Raw genomic sequence first — 25,168 nt, 5'->3', positions numbered from 1 at the left:
AAGGGTATTAGCGGCTTAGCGGCTTAGAAAAAGGGGGGGAGCGGAAAAAATCGCAAGACTCGCAAGACATTTTCGTCTTGCGAAGCAAGCCCATAGGGAAATTCGTCTTGCGAAGCGCATCGAAAAACGGAAAACCCTTCCGTCTAACGGGTTTTTCGTCTTGCGAGGCATTCGTCTTGTGGGGCACCACTGTATTCATAAGGCTTGGTATTCTCTAGTAACTGATTGCTACTGCCATTTTAAGCATTTTTTGCCCTCTGGCCTCTCTAGATTCCTGCAATGTAGATTGCTGGCACAGTAACTATTTCAAAATGCAGTCATAGAGCAGGGGGTTTGTGTGCCGGTGACTCCCCGTGTAATTCTGCTCATTTATCTCTCTTTCTGACCTAGGATTCTTACAAATGTACACCTCAGATCATAAAAAGCAAACCTCGGAAGTCATTTAGAAAATATGGTTTGTTTATTTAGCATCCAAATACAAAAGAACATTGCAAAGATACAGCATTTGCACAAGTTAAGTTGAAACTCTTTTCGGTTTTGCTCAAGTGAGACATTTGGCTCATATGAAGTTACTGTTTGTGAAACAAATTTTAATTATTGGCTCCAGTCATCCTTCTGGACTGCTTAGAACTCAACCTGAAGGGCAGAAAACAATAAAAAGCACAGCCCAACTTTATGGAACACAAAACACACGAAACAAAAGTAATTAACAGAATTATGTGAACTTAAAGTGAAGCACTGCATAACAAACTCAGCATATTATGAGAGAGAGGAGGGGGCAGGAGAGGCTGGAATTGAAGTTGGCAGGACTCATCCATATAAGCAGAAGTCCTACCAACTTTAATTCCAATCATGTTTTAAGCAAAACGTATTAAATTGCATATTCGCCTTCCCCTTGTGTCAGATCTATAGGACTATAGCTTTGTAGTGACTTTTAACAGTTTTTATAATGTATTCAAGTGGACTTCATCTCCATGCTGTGGACCCTCCTCAAATTGTTTGATTTTTTGCATAAATCACACAGATAAATCTCTGTATAACATTAAATCAGTTGTCCTTCCCTGTTCTAGGCACTGTTGTGATAAAAAGCATCTTGTTTAAATCATTTCAGTATTTTCATTTTTAGAGTCTCTGCCTTCACAGGAATTTGCTGTTCATTTATCCAAGTTTTTTTGGAGTGCCCACACAACTTTTTCAGCATCAAATGCCAGCTCTTTTTTTCTGTTAATTTGGATTCATCCATTTGAAGGAAATCCAATAATAATTATTTTTTTAAACCTGCTGCCAAACACCCATTTGCAATATTAAGCCCCCCTCTGGGAGCACCCAGAGTCTCAGTTTACTGGCTTCACACTTCTGTTTCATTTCTGTGGTGTCAAAGACAGGTTAAGCTTCTGGCATAAGACAACCACCTTAACAGCTTCAGGGGTGGGGGGCGGAAGAAGTTTTCTACTTCCAATCTCTTTCCATCATTCCAAGAAGCCTGTTCACTAGTAGCAAAGTTTTATTTGCAAGATTCATCTCTTATGTGACTAAACATCCTTTATTAGTAAACAGCCTTTTCTCTATATGCTCAGGATTAGCAATATTTCATTTTGCCGAATAAGAGATGTGTGCTGCTCAAAGGTTTCTGTAGACTCAAAGAGATGCATTCTAATTAAAGCTCAGCATCTTGTATCATTTCTCTCATCTTCTTTCTTTTTCAATCATTGGCACATTAGCAATTCCTCAATATTCCAAGATTTACAAAAACTACATATACATATATATTAAAAAACCAAAGGTTAATCTTAAGGATATTTACACCATTATTGCAGCATCATCACATGAATAAATAGTTACAAATTACTTCTGCTTTTTTAAAGCGACCAACGTATCTTCCATGCAACAGTGCAACTCGAATAATCAAAATCACCTACAGAGCAGTCCCACCCATTTCCTAGGAACCTCCCCTGTATCCGACTTGTCCAAAATAAATGGGCATAGCAAAAAACAGGTTGTTTTGTGGAACTCTATGGTACAGCATACCACACCTGGCTTAGATATTTCACTTTGATACCCTTCACTAGTAAAGCCTCAAAACATTTGTGAAGCTTCCCAAAAGCATAAGGTTTTCTTTACTTTTCTAACACGCAAGAACAACAACAAAGATTCAAATTTAAGGCTGGGGGGATTTCCGCACTGTTCCCAGAGCATTTTGTACTAATACATTCATCTGAGCCCACTCATCCACAGGACTAACAAATGGAAAAAATATTTCTTTCTCCTAAGTGACACTAAAACTGAACTTTAATTTGGGATGTGTCACTTCGAATGGCATTGATACAGAAAGGGAATCTAGAAGGCATTGTAAAACGAGAAGTACATTCCATCCATAGTTGTTGTTTTTTTCCATTTGATTTACAGAAGTGGGAAATGCCAAAACTGCTTTAAAAATCATTTGTGAAAGTGCCAAAGTTCTGAGACGCGTATCCATAATAACACCACCATAAAACATGGTGAAAGAATTCATCTGCCTGCTTATACAGTAGCATAAATATGAAGTTGTCTTATCCTGAGTCAGACTAATAGTCCATATATCTCAGTACCGGTAGCAGCTGTCAGTTTCTTAGACATTCCCAGCTTTCCCAAAATCCCAATTAAGTCCCAAGGGCTTACGAAGTGCAAAACATACACTCCACCAATGATGGCCTTTCCTCTACCCTCACAGTCTCAAAGTACCGTTTTGGGGAAGAAAATGCTGGATATGCAGCATTGTACCCACTGGAGTAATTGGGAAAGGATAATAGACACAAGGTGTATATTTTTTTCAATGAAATTTTGCTCAGGTTCACCAGGTACTGGCACCATGCCTTCCGACACACTCCATTTTCATGGGATAGTCAACCTGCCCTCTTCTTTAACCACTAGCCATATTCATTTATGTAAGTAAATATGCAGAGAAAACTGCTTTGCAAAGTATTTCAGATTAAGTGCTCATATGAGCCTAAAGCTTCATGAGTGCAGTCTTGAACTCAACTTTATTTTAAAGGAATTTGTATCGGCATTAAATAACAGCTTACTTCATCCAGATTTCTGAACATTCAGATGCTTTCCGTATTCCATGCCATGTCTATAGATATATGCTTTGCACAAGCTGATACTGTGCTCCAACAAAGTTTTCTGATGCTCATTAAAGCCGTCCTTGCATCGCGTCACCAATGGCTCCCCACACATCAAAGACGAACTCATCTGGAAATGCAAAGTCTCCTAAAGCTTCATCGAGGGCAATGGCGAACTCATCTGGGTTGTTCTTGCCTTTCCCAGCTTCTACCATCGTTGCAGCTAAAAGGAAAAAAGGGGGAGCAGTTAGTTACCTACTGCATTTTTCAGAGACACAAATATGAAATAGAGTGATTACTTATAGATGACCTGCTGGGAGGGGAAATTGCAACCTGGTGGAAAATGCAAATTTAAAAAAAATTAAGGGAGAACATTCATCAAGTTTCTAATAGTTTAGAAGGACAAGTTCTGGTGGAAGACCATGAAACATGTCTTAAGGGCATGCTTTCTTAAGATGTGGTAACTGACTTCCTACATACCCATGCCAATGCTCAGAGTAAACTTGTATAGGATCAGGCTGGAAAGTGTTTTAAGGAAGGGCATAGCTCATTGGGCAAAAAAATCCTGCATTGTAGAGGGTTGGACTAGATAAGCCTCAGGGTCCCTTCCAGCTCTACAATTCGACACACATCAAATGACACACATGCACACAAAATAGTTTAGATTCAAAGGTGCCCTTTCACTCTGGCCAGAAACAGCCCTTCACTAACAGAGGGAATGTTCCTAGCCAGAAACCCGTGCATGTAAGGAAAGTGCAGGGAAGTTCTTCCATTAGCATAAGCTGTTACACAAATTCTGCTCTAGCTCTTTTAAAGCCTTTTTTTTTATTATTGCTCACTGGAGTTTATATGCTAACACCTGTAACTTCCTTATGCTCCTGGCACTGTAACCCAACCCTGGACTGGAGCTGCACCAGAAAAGGTCTTTCACGAGCACTTGCAGAAAAGTTGGTGAAACCTCATTAAAACGTTATTCTTCTTCTGCTTGTGGTTCTCTGGATCCAAATCAATGTGTGCAAGAGAATGAACTGTGCGGTGAATTAAAAAGCTTAAGGTAATATGTCTAGTATTGAAGTATCATTAGAAAGCAATCTTAGAAACCATTGCATTTGAGTCAAACATACTGTATTACGTTTGTCAGAACGAAAACATTAGAGTTCAGCTCAGATTTTGACCCAAAAAAGCCCACAGTTCTAGTGACCACCACATTTTTAGTAGTGAATAAACTGTTTTATTAAGAGGTTTTTCTAGTTACACTTCTATATTCTGAGCGTCACATTTATATAGCATCAAAAGTTTGCTAGTATTCAGTGATCATGTACTGACCCCTAGTGCTCACTGCAAAGGACTGCTATATTGTATAATGTTATAAGCTTTTACATGTTAACCTTTATATTTTTAAAATATATATTTTCTAGTACTGTACAAATATTGTGATGTTTCAAGTGCAATTCTACACACATTTACAGGATCATGGGTGCATTTGATGAGAGCAGGAGCTGGTTCTTAAGGAAAAACCTCTGCTCATACAAGTAACCTACCTGTGTGAACATCAAAGGGAGAGACTTTCAAGAGATCCAAGGCCCTCTTAGAAAACCTTCCATAAAGTTAATTTTTTAAAAAAAACCCACACACTCCATCTGTGGGCCCAAACCCATGCAACAGATTCACCATTACAGTGTCAAACATCACCAGTTCTTCTGATCTAGTTATAGAGTTGCCGTCTGCATTTTTTCACGAGAAATTCTTTTCAGCATCAGTTGCATTTGCTTATAGCACAATCCTAAGTACTTTAACTATAATCCCATGGGTTTCAGTGGGATTTACTTCCAAGCAAAGTGTGCCTAGAGTAGTTGCAAGGAAGTTACATGCAAAACGTGCCCCAAACAGGCACCTTTTACTAAAAACATTTTTTTATTAATTACAGTGTTAAGGTCCATTTTCAGAAAGGTACACATGTCACCTTTAGATCCCGGCTGGTTGAGCCAGTGGGTTCACAGTTCAAAAGAAGATGCCACATGTTTTAAACATTTGCAGCCGCTGAGTATCTAGTGTAATATCAAAAAATATGTGCATTTTTTAATTTGTAATTGATCTGCATGTCACTCAAATAGCAAAGAGTTCTCACTCAGCTATATTGTAAACTTCTATGCCTCAAATGACTTTGCAGGGATCATCATTTAGTGGACATTGAAAGCCTATGTTACCTAAGAGTAAACTCCTTTTCTGAAATGAGCACAGTGGGGATGGGGAAGCGTTAATCTTTTCCCTATTGAGTGCATTTCACAGTCCTAGCGATTAGGCTAATTTAGCATGAGTATTACAAATGAAATTCCTAACTGAACAGTAATCGGTGTTATTGGAACAAATCCACTTTTCACTTTTCATTTCGCTGAGTGATTGATTGTATCTGCCGTCATGGGCTTGTATCCAACAGTGAAAGGAATCCTGCTAACGGGGGGGGGGGGGATTCATCAGCGGAAGGGGGAGGTAGTCCATTTTTGGCACTCCCCATGGTAGTGCCCTCTGCCCCCCACATCTAAATCTGCTCTAGAGGGTTGGGAGGGGTCCTCAAAAACAGGTTTGGTGGTGAAGGGGAGAAGAGGAATTGGCAAAAAAACCATCCATCCCAGTTCCACTGAGAGTGTCTCTTCTGTCAATCACCACTGGATGCCACCATGGTATGAAATTAACTGGCATCATGTCATTTAACAGATTTGTGATACCTAATTGTTATATATAAACAGAACATTGACATAAGAACCATTAGACACAACAAGATGTGCTCATTTCGTTGCCTTACTTTGCACTTTCAGATACGCAGAGATGATACAGCGGCTCCACACACAATATACATTGACAACCGGTGTATGCTTTGATTGCGACAAAAAGCAACAACCCCGTTTTGAAACCTTGGCCCTGATCCTAATGCATGTGTGTGGAATATGCAATGCATCCCCCCCAAAAATTTTTTAGATATGATTGCATATATTCATCATCTACATTATCGGTACAGCAGGTGGCGCTGTGGTCTAAACCACTGAGCCTAGGGCTTGCCAATCAGAAGGTTGGCGGTTCGAATCCCCACGACGGGGTTAGCTCCCGTTGCTCGGTCCCAGCGGCATTTCTGTGTGCTGCTCTGGCTTCGCCAGAAGCAGCTTAGTCATGCTGGCCACATGACCCGGAAAAACTGTCTGCAGACAAACGTCTGCTCCCTCGGCCAGTAAAGCAAGATGAGAGCCGCAACCCCAGAGTCGTCCACGACTAGACTTAACTGTCAGGGGTCCTTTACCTTTACCTTTAAGCTCCAGCAGCACCAATTCATTGTTTGGGAGAGATGGAATACACATTCAGTCTGCAATCCTCTACCCATTTACCTCAGAGAACGACCAATTGAGCTCAGCAGGATTTACTTCTGAGCAGGCATATATATAATTGTGTTCAGTGTGATCAAGTCCCAAATAGGAGATTTGTGTTTTCAAAAGTTAACCATGCCAGCCACCAGTCAGATGGGTGACATATAAATAATAATAATAATAATAATAATAATAATAATAATAATACATCATCATCATCATCCGTTAAAGATACATATGTGAGATCTAATGCAGCACACGTATGCAGCATGCAGGTTTCAACCCCACGCATCTCTTTTGCAATGGGATCTGTGCATGAAAGCAGTCATTTATATGTTTTGGACAGCTTATCTTCAAGAGCTTACAATGGTTCTGGTGTTATGTTGGAAACTGTGCTGCGAGCAGAGAGACTGGAGAGTCATATGTTAATGTGGTCAATTAATTGGATTCCTAGCCTACCACGGCAGTGGCTCTGGGAACATAATAGCTCTATATCCAGGTCATTCTGAATATGGCTTACAGCAGCGTGTGAGGAGCAGAGTTTGCGCACGAGCATCAACCTCTCGTCTTGTTTGCTATCGCCCTTCCCATTTTCCAGGGCGACTGCTTGCATCGGGGAAGCCATCCTCTGTACACAGGGGAGGCATACATCTGGAAAATCGGAGTTCCAAAATGCATCGGAGCCTCCACATGCTGAGGAGGATTCCCCACTTCATAGAGCAGCTTCGGAAAACACAGAGGACAACGTTGGCGAGGATGGGAGGGTGAAGCCTCTGCTACCCGAGTGCTGCTCTAGGCTGCATTCCAAATGCCTGAATATGGCTAATATGTTAAACTGCTTGTTACAATGCAATGCAAAATTTAAATGAACCGGAAATCTGGACCCATATTAGAACTCCTCACACTTTGAAAACTGCAAACAAAATGTAGGATGCAGGAGAGACGTTTTACAACACTTACAGAAGACGCTCAGACTCAGATTTGGCAGCTCTCCAGCTGAACTAGAAATGAATCTTTCAGCGCAATCTCATACATGTCGCATCGGAAGTTAAGCCCCACTGAGCTCACCGGGCTTAGTCCCATGTAAGTTTGTGTAGGCTTGTGCAGGGGATACTACTTTACTCGCAGTTCCATAAACACCCTTACCTAGTTCGAGGTCTCTTATTCCCATGTACATTTCAAGAAGATCATCAACCTTCTTAGTAGCTTTTTCTTCAACATCTGAAGGCTTTGACAAAACAAAGACACAAAGGTGAGAAGCAGTGATCGGACCAAAGGAGGGGTTTTCCGACCCCTTCCCTCCCCCTTCTTCTGCAGAAGCAGGAGAACTACATCTGCTATGGTCCCCTGGATTACTGTAACATGCTGTTGCCCAGATACCCGGGTGACAGAGAGTGGGGGAGAAGGAAGAAAAACTTCCGTGTTCTCAGTGCTCACCTCTCTAGCTCATCCCAGCACCACCGATTAGAGGCAAGTAAGGAAGGAGGGGAATTTGTCTGGGGTGGGGCAGGAGTAGGATTGTCTTAGAAAGATGTTTCAATTAAACTAAGGTAGACTTTTGGTAGTTTGTGCAGCTGTAGTCTAACACAAATCAGAAAAATTGGGACAGCTGAAAGGTATATAACCTGCTTTCAAAAAACAATACCTCACAATCAGGGTGGTTTTTTAATCAACAGCACTTTCCAATAAAAGAAGAAAAGGAGGAGAACCTGCATTTGTTGTACTAGTATAATGAAGGAATGCCACAATTGGGTCTTGGCAGGAAGTAACCCTCATTTAAATTCCTAGGATTTTCCCTTATGTAACGTTTAAGAAGGAAAACAGAAACCCCAGTGTTTTGTTATTGTTATAATCTGTTCAACTGTGGCTACTTAAGTTTTGATGTTGGAGCTCACCATTTCTTCCACTGTTGCAGGGCCTTTGGATCTCAGTCGAAGAGTCTCTCTCCCTCGGGAGATTTTTCCCTCTGCAAAACCTCCACCTTTCGACCGTGGTTCAATCATTTCTGAAGCAGACATATTAATTAGGCAATTTGGGATTGCGATCCAAAAATAATAGTTGTTCTTTTAGATTATAAAATGGCAAGTCAAAATTAGGGTCGCATTCTGCAATGTGATGGAGATTGGCAATCAATCAACACAAACATCTAAACTGAATTCTGCAGGGCTGTTAAACTGCTGGGGAAAGTCAATGTTTCAAACAACACTTTCTTAAGAGCTCTGGCAGGAACACTAACTATCCATACAGCAAAAGCTGGAAAAACTTAGTAAATAGACAAGATCCAGCAATGACAGCTTGTTGTTTTTAGAAAAAGTTTCTTTACTAACAGTTTAGTGCTGCCTAGAGCCTTACTCTAAGCTACTGAGTGTTTATATGCAAAATACTTTCAAAACATTATGTAAATTATTTTTCAGAAATATTTCATGTGTTTTGGCAAGCCTTATAGAATGTTGACATGTGCTTTAACTTTGCTTTTAGTTTATTATTGATTGTCTTTATTATTATTTTGAGCCGTTGTTTTTAACTGTTTTGTACAGATAATTTTATTGTTTTATTCTTTCTGCAGACGCTTTGAGGTTTTATTACAATGAAGCAGCAGATAATTTTTGTGAAATAAATATGTTCTTACAATGCTATTGCAGACATTACCAGCATTACCAGTTTTTAAATGCCTCTTTTTAAATGTATGCATTCTGACACCAAGTGTCCACTAGGATGCACAACAGCTCTGCTGATTATTTTATACCTTTCCTTACCTTCCACAAGCCCCAAGTTCAATCACCTGAGATACCACTGAAATTGGGAACTTTCTGGAATTATACTAGGGCAACTAATAATAAAATGAGGTAGGCAAGTGTGAGAGGGCAACACTACATCCCATTAAAAGTTAGGAACGAAATTCCTCATAACTCAAATGGACTACATACCTGTGGACTGAAGGGCAGACACAGAATAAACCTGCCAAGAACAACTGCAATATATGGTTACCTCCTTTACAACTCTTTGCCCTACCTTTTGGAACTTGGAATACATATTTTGAGGGCACACCTTATGTTTTATGATTCTAAGTTGTGTTAAACTGTTTTTCACATTGTGTTTTGTTGTAATCAGCCTTGAAGGGCAGGCATATTAATAATGACGATGATGTTTCAGCCATCCAAAAGTCCTCCACAACAGTGTTATAGGGCTAAAAACAATATTTACATTGTTATCCCACCCTGTCCCACTCAGATAGGTTTCTAACATATTTAAGCAAATAAAAATAAAATTTTAAATGTTATTTTAAAAAGGAGAGAAGGCTTTTCCCCTTAAAAAAAAAAAAAGTCAGGACCTCTCACTAGTCCCTACCCCTCTTTTCTTTTACAAAATCAAGTTTCAGAAATTACTTATCACTGTCTTCCAAAGGCTGTAATACAGTATGACTTGCCAGCAGAAACAAAATATTATCACTGGGCATCACTCCTGAAAACTGCCTCAGATCATTCAGAGACCCTAGGATTTGTTTGGTCATCTATCTGAAGAATGTAGCCACATCAGCTGATTGAATTGATTTTTTTAAAAATGAAATCAGGATCAGCACAGGGTCCACCATGCTTTGTTTGACATCACACTTTCAGACAAATGAATCTTGTGTTCGAACCATTATCAGTACAAATGTGCTATATTGTAGTTGCAGCTGGTTTCTACATAAGGACAAAGTGCTGCTTTTGCCCTATAAAGTCCTACACAGTCTGGATCCATGGCATCTGAAGGACTAGCTTCTTCTGCATTAACCTACCCAATAATTACTGTCAATGTGATGGCACAGACTGCACTGTGAGAGGGAAAGAAGAGATGAGCCAACCTACTATCTTGGCTCCCTCCTGTGGTCTTTTGCTGCTGCCACCAAGTGGAAGTATTTCATTTTCCTGGCTGCTTCTACCCAAACAGCCCTTTATCCTCTGTGACTTCCTTACTGACCCAGCATACTACTGTACCAGGAAGTACGGGAAGGCAATTAGGCATGGGGTGAAAATCAAGGCATCGGAACAATCTTAAAGCAAGAATAAATGTAGCATCTACTGCAGGTTTTGAAAAGTTAAAACACAGTAAAAGCGGAATTTAAAATAGTTATCTGTAAGAATCATAGAATCAGTAATTAGAATATCAAAATACTATTTTAAAAGGACTGTTTCCCTACAAGATCTAGTAATAAAGCCATTTATTTCAACTCATCCCAGTTCACCGGCAGTTCAGTGTCCAGCCTTCTTGCTTACGTCCCCATAGCTTGAGCCTGCTACACAGCACCCAGAACACAAACACAGAGGTCTGGGTCCCATGCTCAGTCTGTCCCCCTGCTGAATTAGACCTGAAACAGCAGAAGGCTTCTTTCATGCCTAACTAAGGCGGGGGTGTGATTCTGGTGGGAGACTTAATGCCAAAAAATACCCCCCCCCCCGCAACCTGCTTTTAGGCTTCCCCTGTTGTTACGATCCCACACACAGAGATAAAAGCAAGTTTATGGAACCCCAAGCAGAGCATCATACATGACGGGTGGCTGCAATTAGCTTAATAAGACAACATTCGCTTTATGTCTCACCCTTCTAATTGTTTAAGCTTCCTCTGACTAATCAAACAGGCCAAGTTTTACCCAATTTGGAATCAAATACAAAAGGAAACTACAGGTATAATTTATGGCGGATACATGTCACTCACCAAATGATTTCATAGGCTCTATCAATTTTAGCGTAAATGTCTGACCCTTCTCCAAGTCCTTTAAATTCTTAGCAACTTCATAATGGCGATAGCCCACTACGCTTTTTCCATTTATAGATTCTATGTGATCACCAACACATACCAGTTTTATTTGGTCAATAAGACTGCCTGCTTTAATTCTCTGTTGGATAAAAAGGCATTATTGTTAGTTGCGATGAATGCAGTAAACAAACAGCCTGGGCCAAAAGGGCTATGATGTGCATAGTATGACATACACAAAATACAAACCACAAAGCTCACCTTTTGAGCTAGAGGGAGTAAACAAGGAAGCACTGTAAAAGGATACAAAGAGCCCAGTTACCCAAACTAGGATACCCATATAATTTAAAATCTTATTGTTCGATTGAATTGATTTGCTGCTTATAACCCTACCACTTTTGAAATAGGTTAGTTTTTTGCCTTTTTTTTACAATAAAGTTTCATATAAAATTTGTTAACAAAAATAAATAATTGGTAAGCATGGAACAGTGCTTACACAGGCAGATTGCTAGATACTGTACCTTCAGTGCAGACAATGCAACTCAGGCTAGACATGCAACAAATAACATTTCATACTTATCAAAATCAATACTTAAGGAAGGCAAGCATGCTGTGCAATCAAGAACTCAGACTCCATGTACATGTTCATAAAATGTACATGATACTGCTGAGTTATAATATTGTGCGACTTAATTCTTAGGGAGAATACATTTCTGGTCACCCAGCAGTTTCTGGGAACAAAGTGATTATCACTCCTAGTAAGATATTAGATCATTAGGATGATTAAATACACTTATAACGCTGCATCCAGACAAACCCATGGGCGAAACTCCATCAACAAGGGCACTCTGCTGTGGAAAGGGAGCAAATATAATTTCCACCAGTTCCACCTTCCCCCTGCAGTCCCCCCCCCCCCGAAAAAAGCTGCTAGAGAGGATTGTGGGACCCTCTGGAACAGCATGGGGGTGGCATAACAGGCTGCAGGCAGAAGGAAGAATTGGCAAAAATCACTGCCCCCCTCCTTTCTTCAGAGGCAGCCTCTACTGCAGGCATAGGCAAACTCAGCCCTCCAGATGCTTTGGGACTACAATCCCCATCACCCCAACCACTGGTCCTGTTAGCTAGGGATCATGGGAGTTGTAGTCCCAAAACATCTGAAGGGCTGAGTTTGCCTATGCCTGGTCCACTGCTGGACCTCAGTTCCTCCATGAATGAGACACTTCCATTCGGAAAGCACAGGGCATACCAACCCATAGCAGACTAAAATATACTGTATGTGTTCTGCTATATCTCTATAAGTTGGCCAGGTGGTTTTTATATTGTTTTTTAATGTCAGGGTTGCCCCGACCCAGTTTTTCCTCCCTGTGGCTTTTTACATTTTAGTTGGAAAATCTAATACAGGCAAGTGTCATTTTGCGTGGGGGTTACGCTCCGGACATCTGTGCATGTCAGCAGGGTCCATGTAAATGTTCTGTTCTACCTCACACCCATTCCACCCTTTTAGTGACTTTGGGGGTCACGCCTGGGTTCAGCGGTGTGCACGTGTGCGTGCACCAGTTGAATGTGCATCAATCAGTTGTTGCCTGTAATGGCTCTCCTACTATCAGATCTACTTTTGCACTGAGTTTGGAAAACACATCTCTTGACCAGTACACATGTATGCTAATGACATGTCCCTAAACAAGCCAGCATACTGCTTCATGCCTACCACTACCAATAACCGTATAGTAGTCAATAAAATGTTGCTGACTCTGTTTGAGTTACGTGTATTCTAACAACGAGTTGCATCCAAAACTGCCCTTCCATGAACAGAAGGGTTCCTTTGGTTTGTGAAAGGAACTGAAGCCCAGTGGAAGTTTGAGAGGAGAGGTGTCTGAATAAGCTTTTCTGAGGGCTGAAGGGGAAAGAAGAAATCAGTGAAAAAGACCTCTCTCCAAGTGGGAACATCCATTGAGTATAATTCTTCAATACCCCCATTCAAATTATTGCTTTTGGATGTTTGCTAACTTACTTCCATAGTGCCAACACTACACCATTCTTGCTAACACAAAGAAGTATTTGTAACAATTTGCAACTCCATTTCTGCTCGGATCCCTCACAACTCATGGCATTATTCTTACCTTTATGAAGGCGCATCCGTTTCCATTGTCAGTAATGGTAAGCCCAAGTGACTCCTCTGATTTGAAAACCTCCACTTCCTTTTTGACTCCTTTTACATGAGCAAATATAAAGTCTTCGAGACCAATCTGCACTCCTAAGAGCTTGTCCATATCAATTTTGTGTGTGTTCAAAGTACAAAACATAATCTACAAGAAAAAAAGAGGAAACAAATGCATTTTATCTGAGACACCTAGTATACACCCATGACTAACATCATATGATGGCCAAAAAAACTGACTCATGAATGCAGGTGGTACAAGCTGCTGTACCCTTTGAAAGCTTCTACACTCTTCAAAGTGCTCCTGTAGTCTGAAGCATGTGATGCCTTTGTCTATGTGTAGGTTGATCCCAGAGGCTTTTCCATGGAGAAAGCCTGTGTCACCTATGGATTACTGTAGGACATATTCCATAGAAGCAGAACCTTGAAATTATGCAGCTGTGGCTTTTACACACAATGATCTCCTGAAGTCTCTGCAATAATTACATTACATAAATATTTGCGGTATGAAGTAAACATAAAATATCCCATGGGAAGTAACATTCCACTAAGTACTGCAAGATGGGTCTTGCGGGAAGATAACCAATGCTTGAGAAGGTTGGTAGGAGCCTAATAAGTTTTTAAGTCGGTTTGTAGAAGCTGGCATGAAGGTGCTCAAAAGTGAAAGTTACGGAGACAGAGGGGTAGAAAAGAGTGAAGAAAACTGTGTCTGGCCTACCCTGTTTCAGCACTTATCATAACTTTATCTTTATCCAAGCTTCTACGAAACCCTTTGTAAGCCGCCTGGAAATCCCTGGAATCTTGTAACACTTGGAGATGGGGGTGATGTGCAACACTAACATAAAAACTCAAGAATTTAAGACTGAAGGAACATGGTGTTTAGAGTTTTGCAAAAGAAGTGTTTCCTTAGGTATCCTAAGACGTGGATCTATAAGAGGGGCATAAGCATTAGGATCTGAGTAGAAGAAGAAAAAAGGAACACAATAGAGATGTCTTTAGATGTTGCTAAAAAGTTATGCTACATTGCATGAATTTGTTCAACTTAAAAACAAGTTGTTACTGCCCATGGAAGTAATCCTTCAACTAGGGCAATTCACCGGCATTGAACTTTGTACTTCCTGGAGCAAATCATAAATGCTGGGTCTTTCTTGAGACTTCCTTTTTCCCTAATGCCAGAAACCAGTAATATTAAAATTCATCTAAATAAGAATAAAGTTTTGCACAGACTGGTTTTCCCCACACAAATGTTCAGGCAAGCCTGACATCAGCTGTATGCTAAAGCACAACTGCACTGTACAACCTACACTCTGTTACAGTTTGGTTACATGCATGCTGTGTGCTGTTTCACAGCCAAGTACAGCCTGGGCTCAATAGTAACCATCTGAACATAATATCCATAATTTCAGCTCAGCTAATGGTTTTTTTCCCCCCTTAAGTGCAAGAAGTAGTCCTGATTATACATTTCTACTCAGAAGTAAGTCCCATTGAGTTCAATAGGGTTTACTCCCAGGTTAAAAAAGATTTTTGTTGTTGGGTAGCATATAAAAGGTATAAATAAATGTGTATAGGATTGCAGCCTTAACTGATTCAAAGTATTTTGCTTTTACAGAGCCTGGAAAGATATGGCACTGTCTACCCAGTAACCCAGGTGAGATAACAAGTTGCAATAATAATGAACCCTATAACAAGAGGCAAGTTCAGGATATATTTGTTTATCTGAATGTCTCCCAACCAATTCAAGATAAAATGAATTTGCATATTACCAAAAGTTCAGTATAGGTGACTTTGAGAATAACTGGGGGCGGGGGGAGAGAACACTTAAATTTATCCTAAGTGCACAAAATTGCAATTCAATAAACAAAAGCTACCATGAGTTGTTAGAAGGAAATGCCATCTTTGCTATTTTACATTTCATTAATTTGGGTTTCTCTAATATACCTGTCACATTAATACAGCAGAGCCTTCAAACATGAACAATTTCAAAATCCATAATCACTGTGGAAGATTAAGAAATGTTAATTAAGAAATGGTTAATTCAATATTCGAATAAACATTTTCAGTTTGAGTTTCCTGTGGGGTTTTTTAATTATCCCATTATGAATTCGTATTGAAATACAAAATTTCCACTAGCTTTAGATACAAACAGAAAAGAAAAGCCCTCATAACCCTTGTTTTTGCTAGGTTTGCCAATGAGAAAAGACCCATTATTTCTAGGTGACTTGCATCTAGAAAGTACTTTTTCATTCTCAACAAATTTTAACTTGCAATCAGTCTGCAGATCAACTAAAACTTTCAGCTAATTAACACTCTGAAGCGGTACTAAAAATATGATTCAGCCCTGATAAAACATTCAGGAAATAATTGTAGTGCCTCCATATAGCAATTTCCAAGCTCCTCAGATATTAGCATTGCTAGCCCTTGTGATTCGCATTAACAAAATCACTGCATTCCTGTTGTTTTTCTTTAAAAAAAAATAATCAAGGGCATTTGCCATTTTAAAAAAATATTCTTGTTACTTCGACCTTGTCAACATACAGCTATAATCTCATAACTGGTTTCACAACTTTGACTAGATACAACTGGCAGCAGAAAAGAAATGTGATATTTAGAAACATGAGATGATCTAACTCAATTTAGAACTGCAACTGGGCAGCACAAACAGACTGCCGCCTCTTCATGAACCAATTTTATTCCACCTCCATTGGGGAAGAAATGTCAGCCAAACTAGAATTTTGATTATTTATTCCACTCTGTATTTTTCTAGCGAGAATTCATTTTTATAAGAGAAAGTGACAAAATTCTGTGCATCAGCATGCATTGTTAGGAAATTGGTGGTTAAATCTTTTTACCAACCATACTAGCACTCAGCAATCCATTCCAAGAGTGACTGTGAACGTGCAACAAAGCACGCCCATTTCTTAGTCCCTTGAGGTGCTGTTAATTCCTAACAGTCTTTTGCTGGCCTCTAAACTGTTAACTGCATTTGTTTGACTGTAATTTACGCCTGATCTGTGATTGTAATATTGAAGAGTGATTGATTGATTGATTGATTGATTGATACAAGAGAGAAATGGCAGAACAGCAACAAAATTTCCCCCTGAACTCTTAAAGGAGTAACTCAAGTTTCATATAAACATGGCAAAAAAAGCACAAGAGAAAAACGTAAAATAGTAACACGAACATTTTATTTATTTAAAATCTATATAGGACACTTTTCTTAATAGAAATCTCTCAAGGTGACTTATATGTTTCAACAGCAGTACACATTCATAAATACAAATGGAGCCAGCACAGGAGACTACTGCCTCACTAACAGAGAGGCCTTCGAATCAATTAAAAAATTCACCATAGATAATAGGACTGAAAGCGACCACCTACCCCATATCATCTCCACTACTGGCCAAAATGCAATTCAGCGCTCTCACATAGAACATGAGGTCATAGATAAAGCAAATTATCCAGCATTGCGTAGGAAAAAATGGACACCTGAGATAGCAATTGCAGTTGAGAATAGATTGAATTCACAAACTGCAATTAAGTTAAGATCAATTATAATAAACAATCTATCAATAGACTCCTCCCTGACAGCTTACAAAAATCTCATTGAGTCCTTGCAGGATGTGGTTTCGGTTAACATAAACTCAGCCGGCAAGCCACGCACTGCAAAAGGGCGCGGTTGGTTTGACCAAGAGTGCTGCACAAAGAAGGAAGCCTTAAGGAACGCTTATTTGGCCTATAGAAACGCTGGATTAAACTACTTACCTCCATCTTATTTCAAAATCAAAAAAGAGTATAAAGCCCTTTTGGCCTCAAAAAAAAGGCAGTCCGAACAAAATTCCTGGTCCCTGCTATTGAATGCCTCACTAAACAATGAAACTAAACTCTTTTGGCAACTGGTCTCCGACTCAATGAAAAATAGTCCCTCAGCCCCCAGCTGTGTCATTCCAGCTCAGGTTTGGGAGAATCACTTCAGAAATATATTTATGGAAAATCCAAACCTCCCTTCCAGCTTACAGGAGGATGACAGGGCAGAATTGTCACTGCTCCCTAATTGGAGGCCGGTTACTGTGGAGGAAGTCCATACATTAATTGGGAATCTGAAGAGTGGAAAGACTTTATCCCAGCAGAGTTGATTACATCAAACCAGCACTGGTGGGCTCCGCTTCTGGCAGCACTCTTTACGGTAGTAAATAACTCGGGTAAGGTACCATATAGCTGGAAACATGCTATAGTAGTTCCAATCTTTAAGAGAGGCCACCCAAATGTACCTTCCAATTATAGGCCAATTAGCCCGCTCTCAATAATTGGGAAGCTGTATGCCCGTTTCCTCAGTAGCAAACTGACAACTTTTCTAAATGAACATAATATACTATCTGAAGCCCAGGCAGCTTTTCGTGAGAACCATTCAACAACAGACCACTGTCTAATGCTGTCCTTCCTAGCCGAGAAGTATACCAGGCCTCTACAGGGTAAACTCTTTGTGGCCTTTATGGATCTGAAATCAGCATTTGACTCCATCCCCAGATCCCAGCTATGGTCCAAATTAAGTCTGATTTTGCAGGACAAACGACTTCTCTTTCTCATAAAAGCCCTGTACAATGGAACCAAACTTCAGGTCCGATGCGGTCGACAGGGACAGCTATCGAACAGCATCGAGATGACTAGGGGGGTGAGACAGGGTTGTCTTTTGGCCCCCACATTGTTTTGTCTATTCTTAAATGACCTAGAAGAGAACTTAATGGACCCAGATGGACACATTCCAAAAATAGGAATGAGAAGGACCCCTCTGTTGTTATGTGCTGATGACACGGCCATCATCTCACGTTCCAGACCGGGTTTGAATTATCTGTTGAGGAAATTTTCTGATTACTGTTCTGGAAATGGTTTATCCATTAATTATGAAAAATCTAAAATTTTAGTCTTCGAAAGAAGATTCTCCCAGACTAAATGGGTGCTGGATGGCCATAACCTTGAACAGGTAAAATACTTCAGTTACCTAGGGCTCACATTCCATCATACAGGATCTTGGAAGCACCATTGGCAAACCTCCCTTCAAAAGGCGGAGATTACAAAGCTAGCCATACATAGATTCTTCTTCACAAAGGGCGGCAAATATGTTCCAGCAGCCTTAAGGGTTTTCAACGCAAAGCCCGTTTCCCAACTCCTGTATGCAGCAAATGTCTGGCATAATGGGGACCTGCCAAAGCTAGATGGCTTTCAGGCAAAATTTATACGATCTCTGCTGCAGGTACCTAACTGCGTCCCCAACTCTGTACTTCTGTTAGAAGCTGGTGAATGCCCAATTTCAACTAAAGCGTGGTGGGCTGCCCTAAAACATTGGCTCAGGATTTCAGTGTTTAATCTAGGGAAGGGTCTGTACCAACATCTGACTAATGAGGAATTTGTCAGCAAATGGCAGAAAACCATGGCTAAAAAAGCCACCTCTATTGGTCTGTCTCCCCAACTGTATTACCTGGGTTATGAAGGCGCCCAAAAGGTTTTAAAGGAAAGATTATGGGACAATGCACACAGTGACTTGCGATCTCGATCACACACAGTCTGTAGTCCGCTGGCAGCATGAGTTCAATATGGGTATGTCTTTAAGTTAACATCTGACAGTACCTAACTACCGAAGGCTGACAGTACCTAACTACCGAAGGCTTTTCACCAAAACCTGACAGTACCTAACTACCGAAGGCTTTTCACCAAAGCCAGACAAAATGTCTTCCCCTCTGCAGTGTTGGATGGTAGGTTGAGAGGAGTTCCCTACCAGGACAGACTTTGCTCGTGTGCTCAAGACATCGATTCCATAAATCATATTTTGTTGCATTGTGCAAAATATGAGCAGGCCAGGGCTGAACTGATACTACCCTTGCTGGTACCTTTCCTGGGAAAATCAGAGACTCACTATGTCAGGTTCCTACTGGAAGACCGGACAAAAGCTAGAACGTTAGCAGTGGCAAAGTTTTTATCAGTGGTTGCAAGAACAAATGAGCCCTATATTCTAAACAAAATGCTTGATTAACCTGGAGGTAGGCTGTATGAACTGTGTATTGATTTGTAATGATTTGTTGGGTCTCTGGACCGTAATAAAGATTGTTGTTGTTGTTGTTTCAACAGCAATACAAAAAAATGTGAAATATTGTAAAAGAATATTTGTACAAAAACAAAGCGCTAAATGAACCTGAAATAACAAAACACCTTCTTGGGGTGTTAATGCTATAAGCTCCTCCATTGTAGGCTCAGATTGTATGTACAGTGGTACCTCAGGTTACATACGCTTCAGGTTACATACTCTGCTTCAGGATGAGAACAGAAATCTTGCTCCAGCGGCACGGCGGCAGCAAGAGGCCCCATTAGCTAAAGTGGTGCTTCAGGTTAAGAACAGTTTCAGGTTAAGTACAGACCTCCAGAACGAATTAAGTACTTAACCTGAGGTACCACTGTATTTGTAAACAAACCACATATCATAAAGATACCGCAGTCAGCACTGTACCTCAATCCAAAGGGAACAATGAACCCTGGGTAACTGTCTTGTCACCCCTGGAATTTTGCACCACTCGGAGACTGAGGTGGAATGCAACAATATTTTGCAGGAAATAGAGTCTCTACCCCAGACCTCAGGGAGGCAGGCAGGGGGAATGTATGGGAGAAGATGTTTCTAGAAGGCTACCAAACCCATGCCATTCAGGTCTGTAAAAGGTACTCACTTCTTTGCTTCCAAGTTTGTCAACATTGACGAATTTGGAAGCAATTAGGTAGCCAATGGAGTTGAGCTACCATTGGTGTTATATGCTCCATATAAAGAGACATTTTAATACTACAGCATTTTGTAACATTTACCGAGTGTTCTTTTTCATTTCATACCAAACTCAGTTTGTTTGTTTTTGGTTTTAAAACATAATAACGCTGTTGCTGAAATTCCAGAGCTTAAGTGTTCATATTCTAGCAAAGGTTTGGGGGAACTTGGCTCATACTTCTCTTAATAGAAAGCAAACAAACTCCACTTCCTCTGGTTTCGTCTATGCCCTCCTTTCAGGCTTTATGAAAAGGTTGTGGAAGTGGAGCACACACATGCCTCAAAAAAGAATTTTTGCTGACTCAACACTGTTTCCTCCCTTTGCTGCTATCCCTAGTGCAGCCTCCCAAAGGAGGATACTAGTTTGGAGAAAGGTCCAATCGGTGTGAAACAGCAAGGGATAGACTAGTAGAACAAATTGCATAGTAATACGGTGATAAATCTACAGTCCTTAAAAACAACTGATTCAATGGGAAATCCACACAAGGAATGACATAACATCAAGAAAGCCGTGGATTTATTTTTAGCTGTATCGGAGTTTCACTTCTCCAACAAGTTTAACTCACTGTTCAATAATTTACAGTAACCAGCACTGAAATAACTATTCCTAGAGCAAGAGAATTCTACATCCATTACTTGAAGTAGAATGTTTCCTGTCTGAGTCTTAAATGCACCTTTGTTTTCAGTTATTTCCAAATACATTCAAGTTACATGTTGCCACAATGTATAGTAGAATTTAGCACTCACTGCTGACACAAAAAGGGGCTTTGCTTTTATACTTTTTGTGTTAACGTTAGCAATGCAGTACATAACTTTCAGCCCTTAAAAAAACCCAGATGGTAAGTGCTGATTGAACTGGACACAGGATGAAATGCAGGTTGCACAATCCTTTTCTGATATAAATTCAGAAATAAATCTCATAAAATATAGACAGATTATCAGTAGAGGGAGAGGAAACAGGCATAAGTTCAACAAGAAATGGAGACGGCACAGACTGGTGTGTAGAGGAATGGAAACAATACTACTTAATTATCTAATGGAACTGAGTAACTAGGTAGATTGTTTTCCACAATATGTCCACTCTCACCTTTATAAAGCATTAGTGACATGCTAGCAAATGGAGATCCCCTCAAAGTCAACTCCCTCTGAGCTACAGCAAGAAGCAATCAAGTAATTTGTACTTTGCCTAGAAATAAAAATACAGTAATAAAGTGTGCGAGAAAACTGCACAGAGCCACCATAGATATATGGATTTACAATGGATGCAAAGCACACTAAGAAGAAATCTTTTTGAAATCTGTGCCACTAAAAGGAGTTATGTTAATTAAACCATGTAGCTTGCTGTAATCCTCCATGCTTAAAAAGGAGGAATGTGTTTATTTTACTGGAAATTGAGCTGTCAGCACCATTCAGAAGTTCCATAAACACAGAACTAATACTTGAGCCCATGTTGCAATCATTGACAATGACACTGAAAAGTATAATTGGACACAATGCAGAAAAAAATGTATGATTGATGTTACAATACTACATTTCATCTGTATACCATTTGTTACAAATTCAGCTTCATTATAATTCACAGTTCCTAGTAGATGAAAGCCAAATAGTCTAAACATTTCCTTCACATAGTTTGCAAAAACCAACTTAGGAATTAGAATTCTTCCATGCATGTTCCAAATTTTAGAAGAAAGATGGTAAACAAAGATTGTATGTCCAAGTCTCATGCAGCATTCTGATGGAATGATTTGTATATTTTGCACTTGCTTCAAGAAGAATTTCTATTTATTAAATTCCCATACCTTCATTCATTCAAAGATCTCAGGACAGTTTACAATAGAAATGCTTATGTACAATTTTATTTTATTTTTTGTATCATATAGCCAGCTCTCTCATGATCCTCTGAACAAAGCTCTACTGCACTGATGCAAGAAGAAAACAAGCTACTACCATTTCCAGGTTTTTTATAAAATGACCTACTCCCAAGCAATAGTGCCTATCACTAGCATATTTTCCCTGGTTTGCATAAGGCGTGTTAAATAGAGTGCATCAATTTTAAACAAGGCCAGAGTTAAACACCATCATACTTCAAGATAAACTAAGTAATGGATGACCAGGTGCAGAACTCCAAGCAACTCCTAGTTACAGGATTTATTTGCACAGGAATAAAAAGAATAAGAGTTGCCCATTTCTATGTACTGCAAACTGCTAGTACAACAGTGCGCCAGTCTGAGGACCATGTCTGGTGTGAAATAACTTTTGCAGTTCTTCGTCACTGGGGAAAACTTCACTGTCTTTCAAAGACCTTATTGTTCTTCATGATAATAAAGAAGAGATACTATTGTGACAAGCTGCAATGCCAAGGTAAAATGATCCATGTAGCCAGGAGTATAATTACATGTGTTCAGCCTTGCTTCTTTTTCGGTGCTCAAAGCTACACATATAGGACAATTACAACTTGGATAATGAATAAAAATGTTGCCTTTGGTTTAAGGTTAGCAACCTTTACAGAAGCAATTATACAAACCACAATGGAACCTGACCAACCTAAGAGGTTTGATACATGCCATCAAAGGATTTAAATGCATTCTCTTCAGAACAATAGCTGCAGGGCCCCTGCCCAGCCATTAGGCACAGTGAGACAATCTATCTCAAGTGGCAGGTCTTCAGGTGCCATTAAAGGATAAATTATTGATTATATAGTTTATTACAGTTTTTTAAAAAATTATTATTACTTTCAGGGCAATAACATTTTTCTGCTTCAGGTACCATAATAACTGCAAACGACAGCCAAACTGTTCAGTGGATCAAAACTTTGCCGTAAAAAGCTACCAAGTCTCATGACACAAGCATAACATTGCGCCCATATATTGTGCTTTTAAAGAATATGCAGTTACGATCTACAGTTCTGTACTGACTTCCAGTTCGAATCCTCACATCACCATGTGCTTATACTAAAAGGGTGTGAGAAAATCCACACTTCCACCACTTTCATGAGCTTCTTCCCCCAAAATTAAACATTTTTTAAAAAACAAGGTGATTGAAGTAGCAAAGTGACACCCGACTCACATGTAGAAGTCTAGAATGCACCTTTCCACACTACTCATTGCCTTACTGCAAGAGTAGAGATGGCACTGGGCTCCAACACCCGTCTGCTCTAGCCAGCATGGCCAAAGGTCAGGGTCAATGGGAGTCCAACGAGATCTAGAGCTGTGGTCGCCAATGTGGTGCGGCTGGACTGCAACCTCCATCATCCCTGGCCATTGTGGCCATGCCAGCTGGGGTTGAATGAAGTCGTAGTCCAAAAACATCCAGAGGGCACCATGTTGGCTACCCCTGGATCTAGAGGTTTGTGGATTCTTCACCCCTGTCTTAAAGCTCCACCGCGTGTCAGAAAAATAGAGATACAGGCTGCAATCCTAAACAGATATTCCTCAGGATAGTCTCATTGAACTCAGAAAAACTTATCTGTAAACAAGTCTAGGATAGTTCAGACAGTTGAAGTGGGTTTGTGCAATGGTCTTGGGGATATGATTTCTGTGTTGGCTCCTAGTAACAGCCTGAGCTGCACTTCAGTTATCATATGGATGCATTGTGGTGGCAGGAGCAGTTTCCTCAACTTTCTTTCATCATGTAAGCCAAGGTGTTACATATATGATTCCAGGAGATACATAGGGCCAAGCACTGCTGAGCACAGAAAAACGCACTCCCCCTACACTCTGAGGCACCTTTTTAATAATCAATCAATGTTTCCCTGTTGTTTGAACCAGGAGAGATCAGCACCATCAGCTGTTTTCCACACTCAGTTACTCAGTTCCTGAGTCCCTCTTGCTAAAAAAAGACCTTAAGGAGCTTTGAAATACAGGGGTGGCCCAGAATTAAGAGCGGATGAAATGCCCACAAAGGCAATTCTGGACACTTTTTTGTTGTTTCAGGAGTCAGCAAGAAAAAAGGAAAGAAAAGTTCGGCCTAGAAACTCGTGAAGTATTGATGGGGAAGAGAGCCTCTGAGCGTGTGAGGAGTGCGTTTTATCTACTGCCTACTCCTATAGGCAGCAAGGCACCCACCCACCCTCCATTATCTAAATTTCCAGAAACACTTCCTTGCGAAAAAACACCACCACCCACCCAAAAAGCTCTGTCTCTGGACTAACCCACCACCCCCTTGATGCCGATTCTTACCACGCGCGGATTGGCAACTAAGCCCAACATTTCGCCCAAACATGGAGCCATGAACGACGCTCGGGGTGATGGAAGAGAGTCGGAGGTGAACAGCTGAGCCAAACCAAACCAAGGAGCCGGTGCCCCAAGAGAGACCAGTCGGCTTTGGGGCTTTTGTCCCCCTGCCGAAGGGGGGCGCCAGATTTGGAACAAATCCCCCGTAGCGGGGGGCTTCCGTTCACGAGGGAGGCGGGGGGGGGGAGATACCGCCCAGTCCCCTCTGGGCACGTACCTCGCTGGGGGCGATGTGGAACGCCTCGGCTATCTTGGCGTAAAGCTCCCTGACGCTGGCGAAGCCCTCCACGCGCCCCGTGGGGCTGCCGTGCGCCAGCTGCGTGTGGAACACCAGCCGGATGGGGGCCTGGCGCGCCGAGGAGGAGGAGGACGAGGCGGCGGCGCCTCCTCCGACGCCAGCCCCGCCGACGGCGCTGCTGCCGCTGGCGTCGTCGTCGTCGCCCCCGTCGCCCCTGCCCCGCGCCAGGGGGGCTTCGCCCTCCACCAGCGTGGACGTCTCCCTGGACTTGCCTTTCTTCTTGCCCCTCAGCCCCAGAGGCATTTTCCCGCGCGCCTGCACGCAGCCACAGAGAGGGCGACGGGGGGGGGGGGGGAGAGAGATGCGGAACCGGCGCCGCCGCCACCTGCTGCTGCTCTTTCCTCGCCCTGCTGCCTGGACTCTGCCCCTTCAGGGCTGTGCGCTCATCTCCTCGCGGCTCACCCACCCGGCGGGCAGGTGATGGAACCCGGCAGCCAATGGGCAGCGGCGAGCAACCGCGCGCGTCCTGCGCGCGCTTTCGCAGCACCGG

General features: G+C 41.2%; 1 protein-coding gene across 2 annotated transcripts; it reads right to left on the bottom strand.

Moving 5' to 3' along the window:
• Positions 1-438: 438 nt before the first annotated feature.
• Positions 439-25,052, bottom strand: GIPC2 (GIPC PDZ domain containing family member 2). 2 transcript variants are annotated; one of them, XM_081008783.1, is made up of 6 exons: positions 24,598-25,052; positions 13,312-13,497; positions 11,153-11,333; positions 8,353-8,462; positions 7,604-7,685; positions 439-3,324 (listed from the first exon to the last, which is right to left on the bottom strand). In XM_081008783.1, exons 1-6 carry the CDS (start codon positions 24,919-24,921, stop codon positions 3,173-3,175), a joined length of 1,035 nt encoding a protein of 344 aa, XP_080864909.1. In that variant the 5' UTR covers positions 24,922-25,052; the 3' UTR covers positions 439-3,172. The 2 variants fall into 2 exon arrangements, with proteins under 2 accessions (XP_080864909.1, XP_080864910.1); XM_081008784.1 differs by lacking the exon at positions 24,598-25,052 and adding an exon at positions 24,327-24,450.
• Positions 25,053-25,168: the final 116 nt, after the last annotated feature.

The sequence above is a fragment of the Podarcis pityusensis genome, assembly GCF_964106645.2.
Source record: "Podarcis pityusensis genome assembly, chromosome: 6".
NCBI classification, from domain to species: Eukaryota; Metazoa; Chordata; class Lepidosauria; order Squamata; family Lacertidae; genus Podarcis; species Podarcis pityusensis.
The sequence above is the reverse complement of the archived record's forward strand: the minus strand, read 5'-3'. Positions and strand labels throughout refer to the sequence as shown.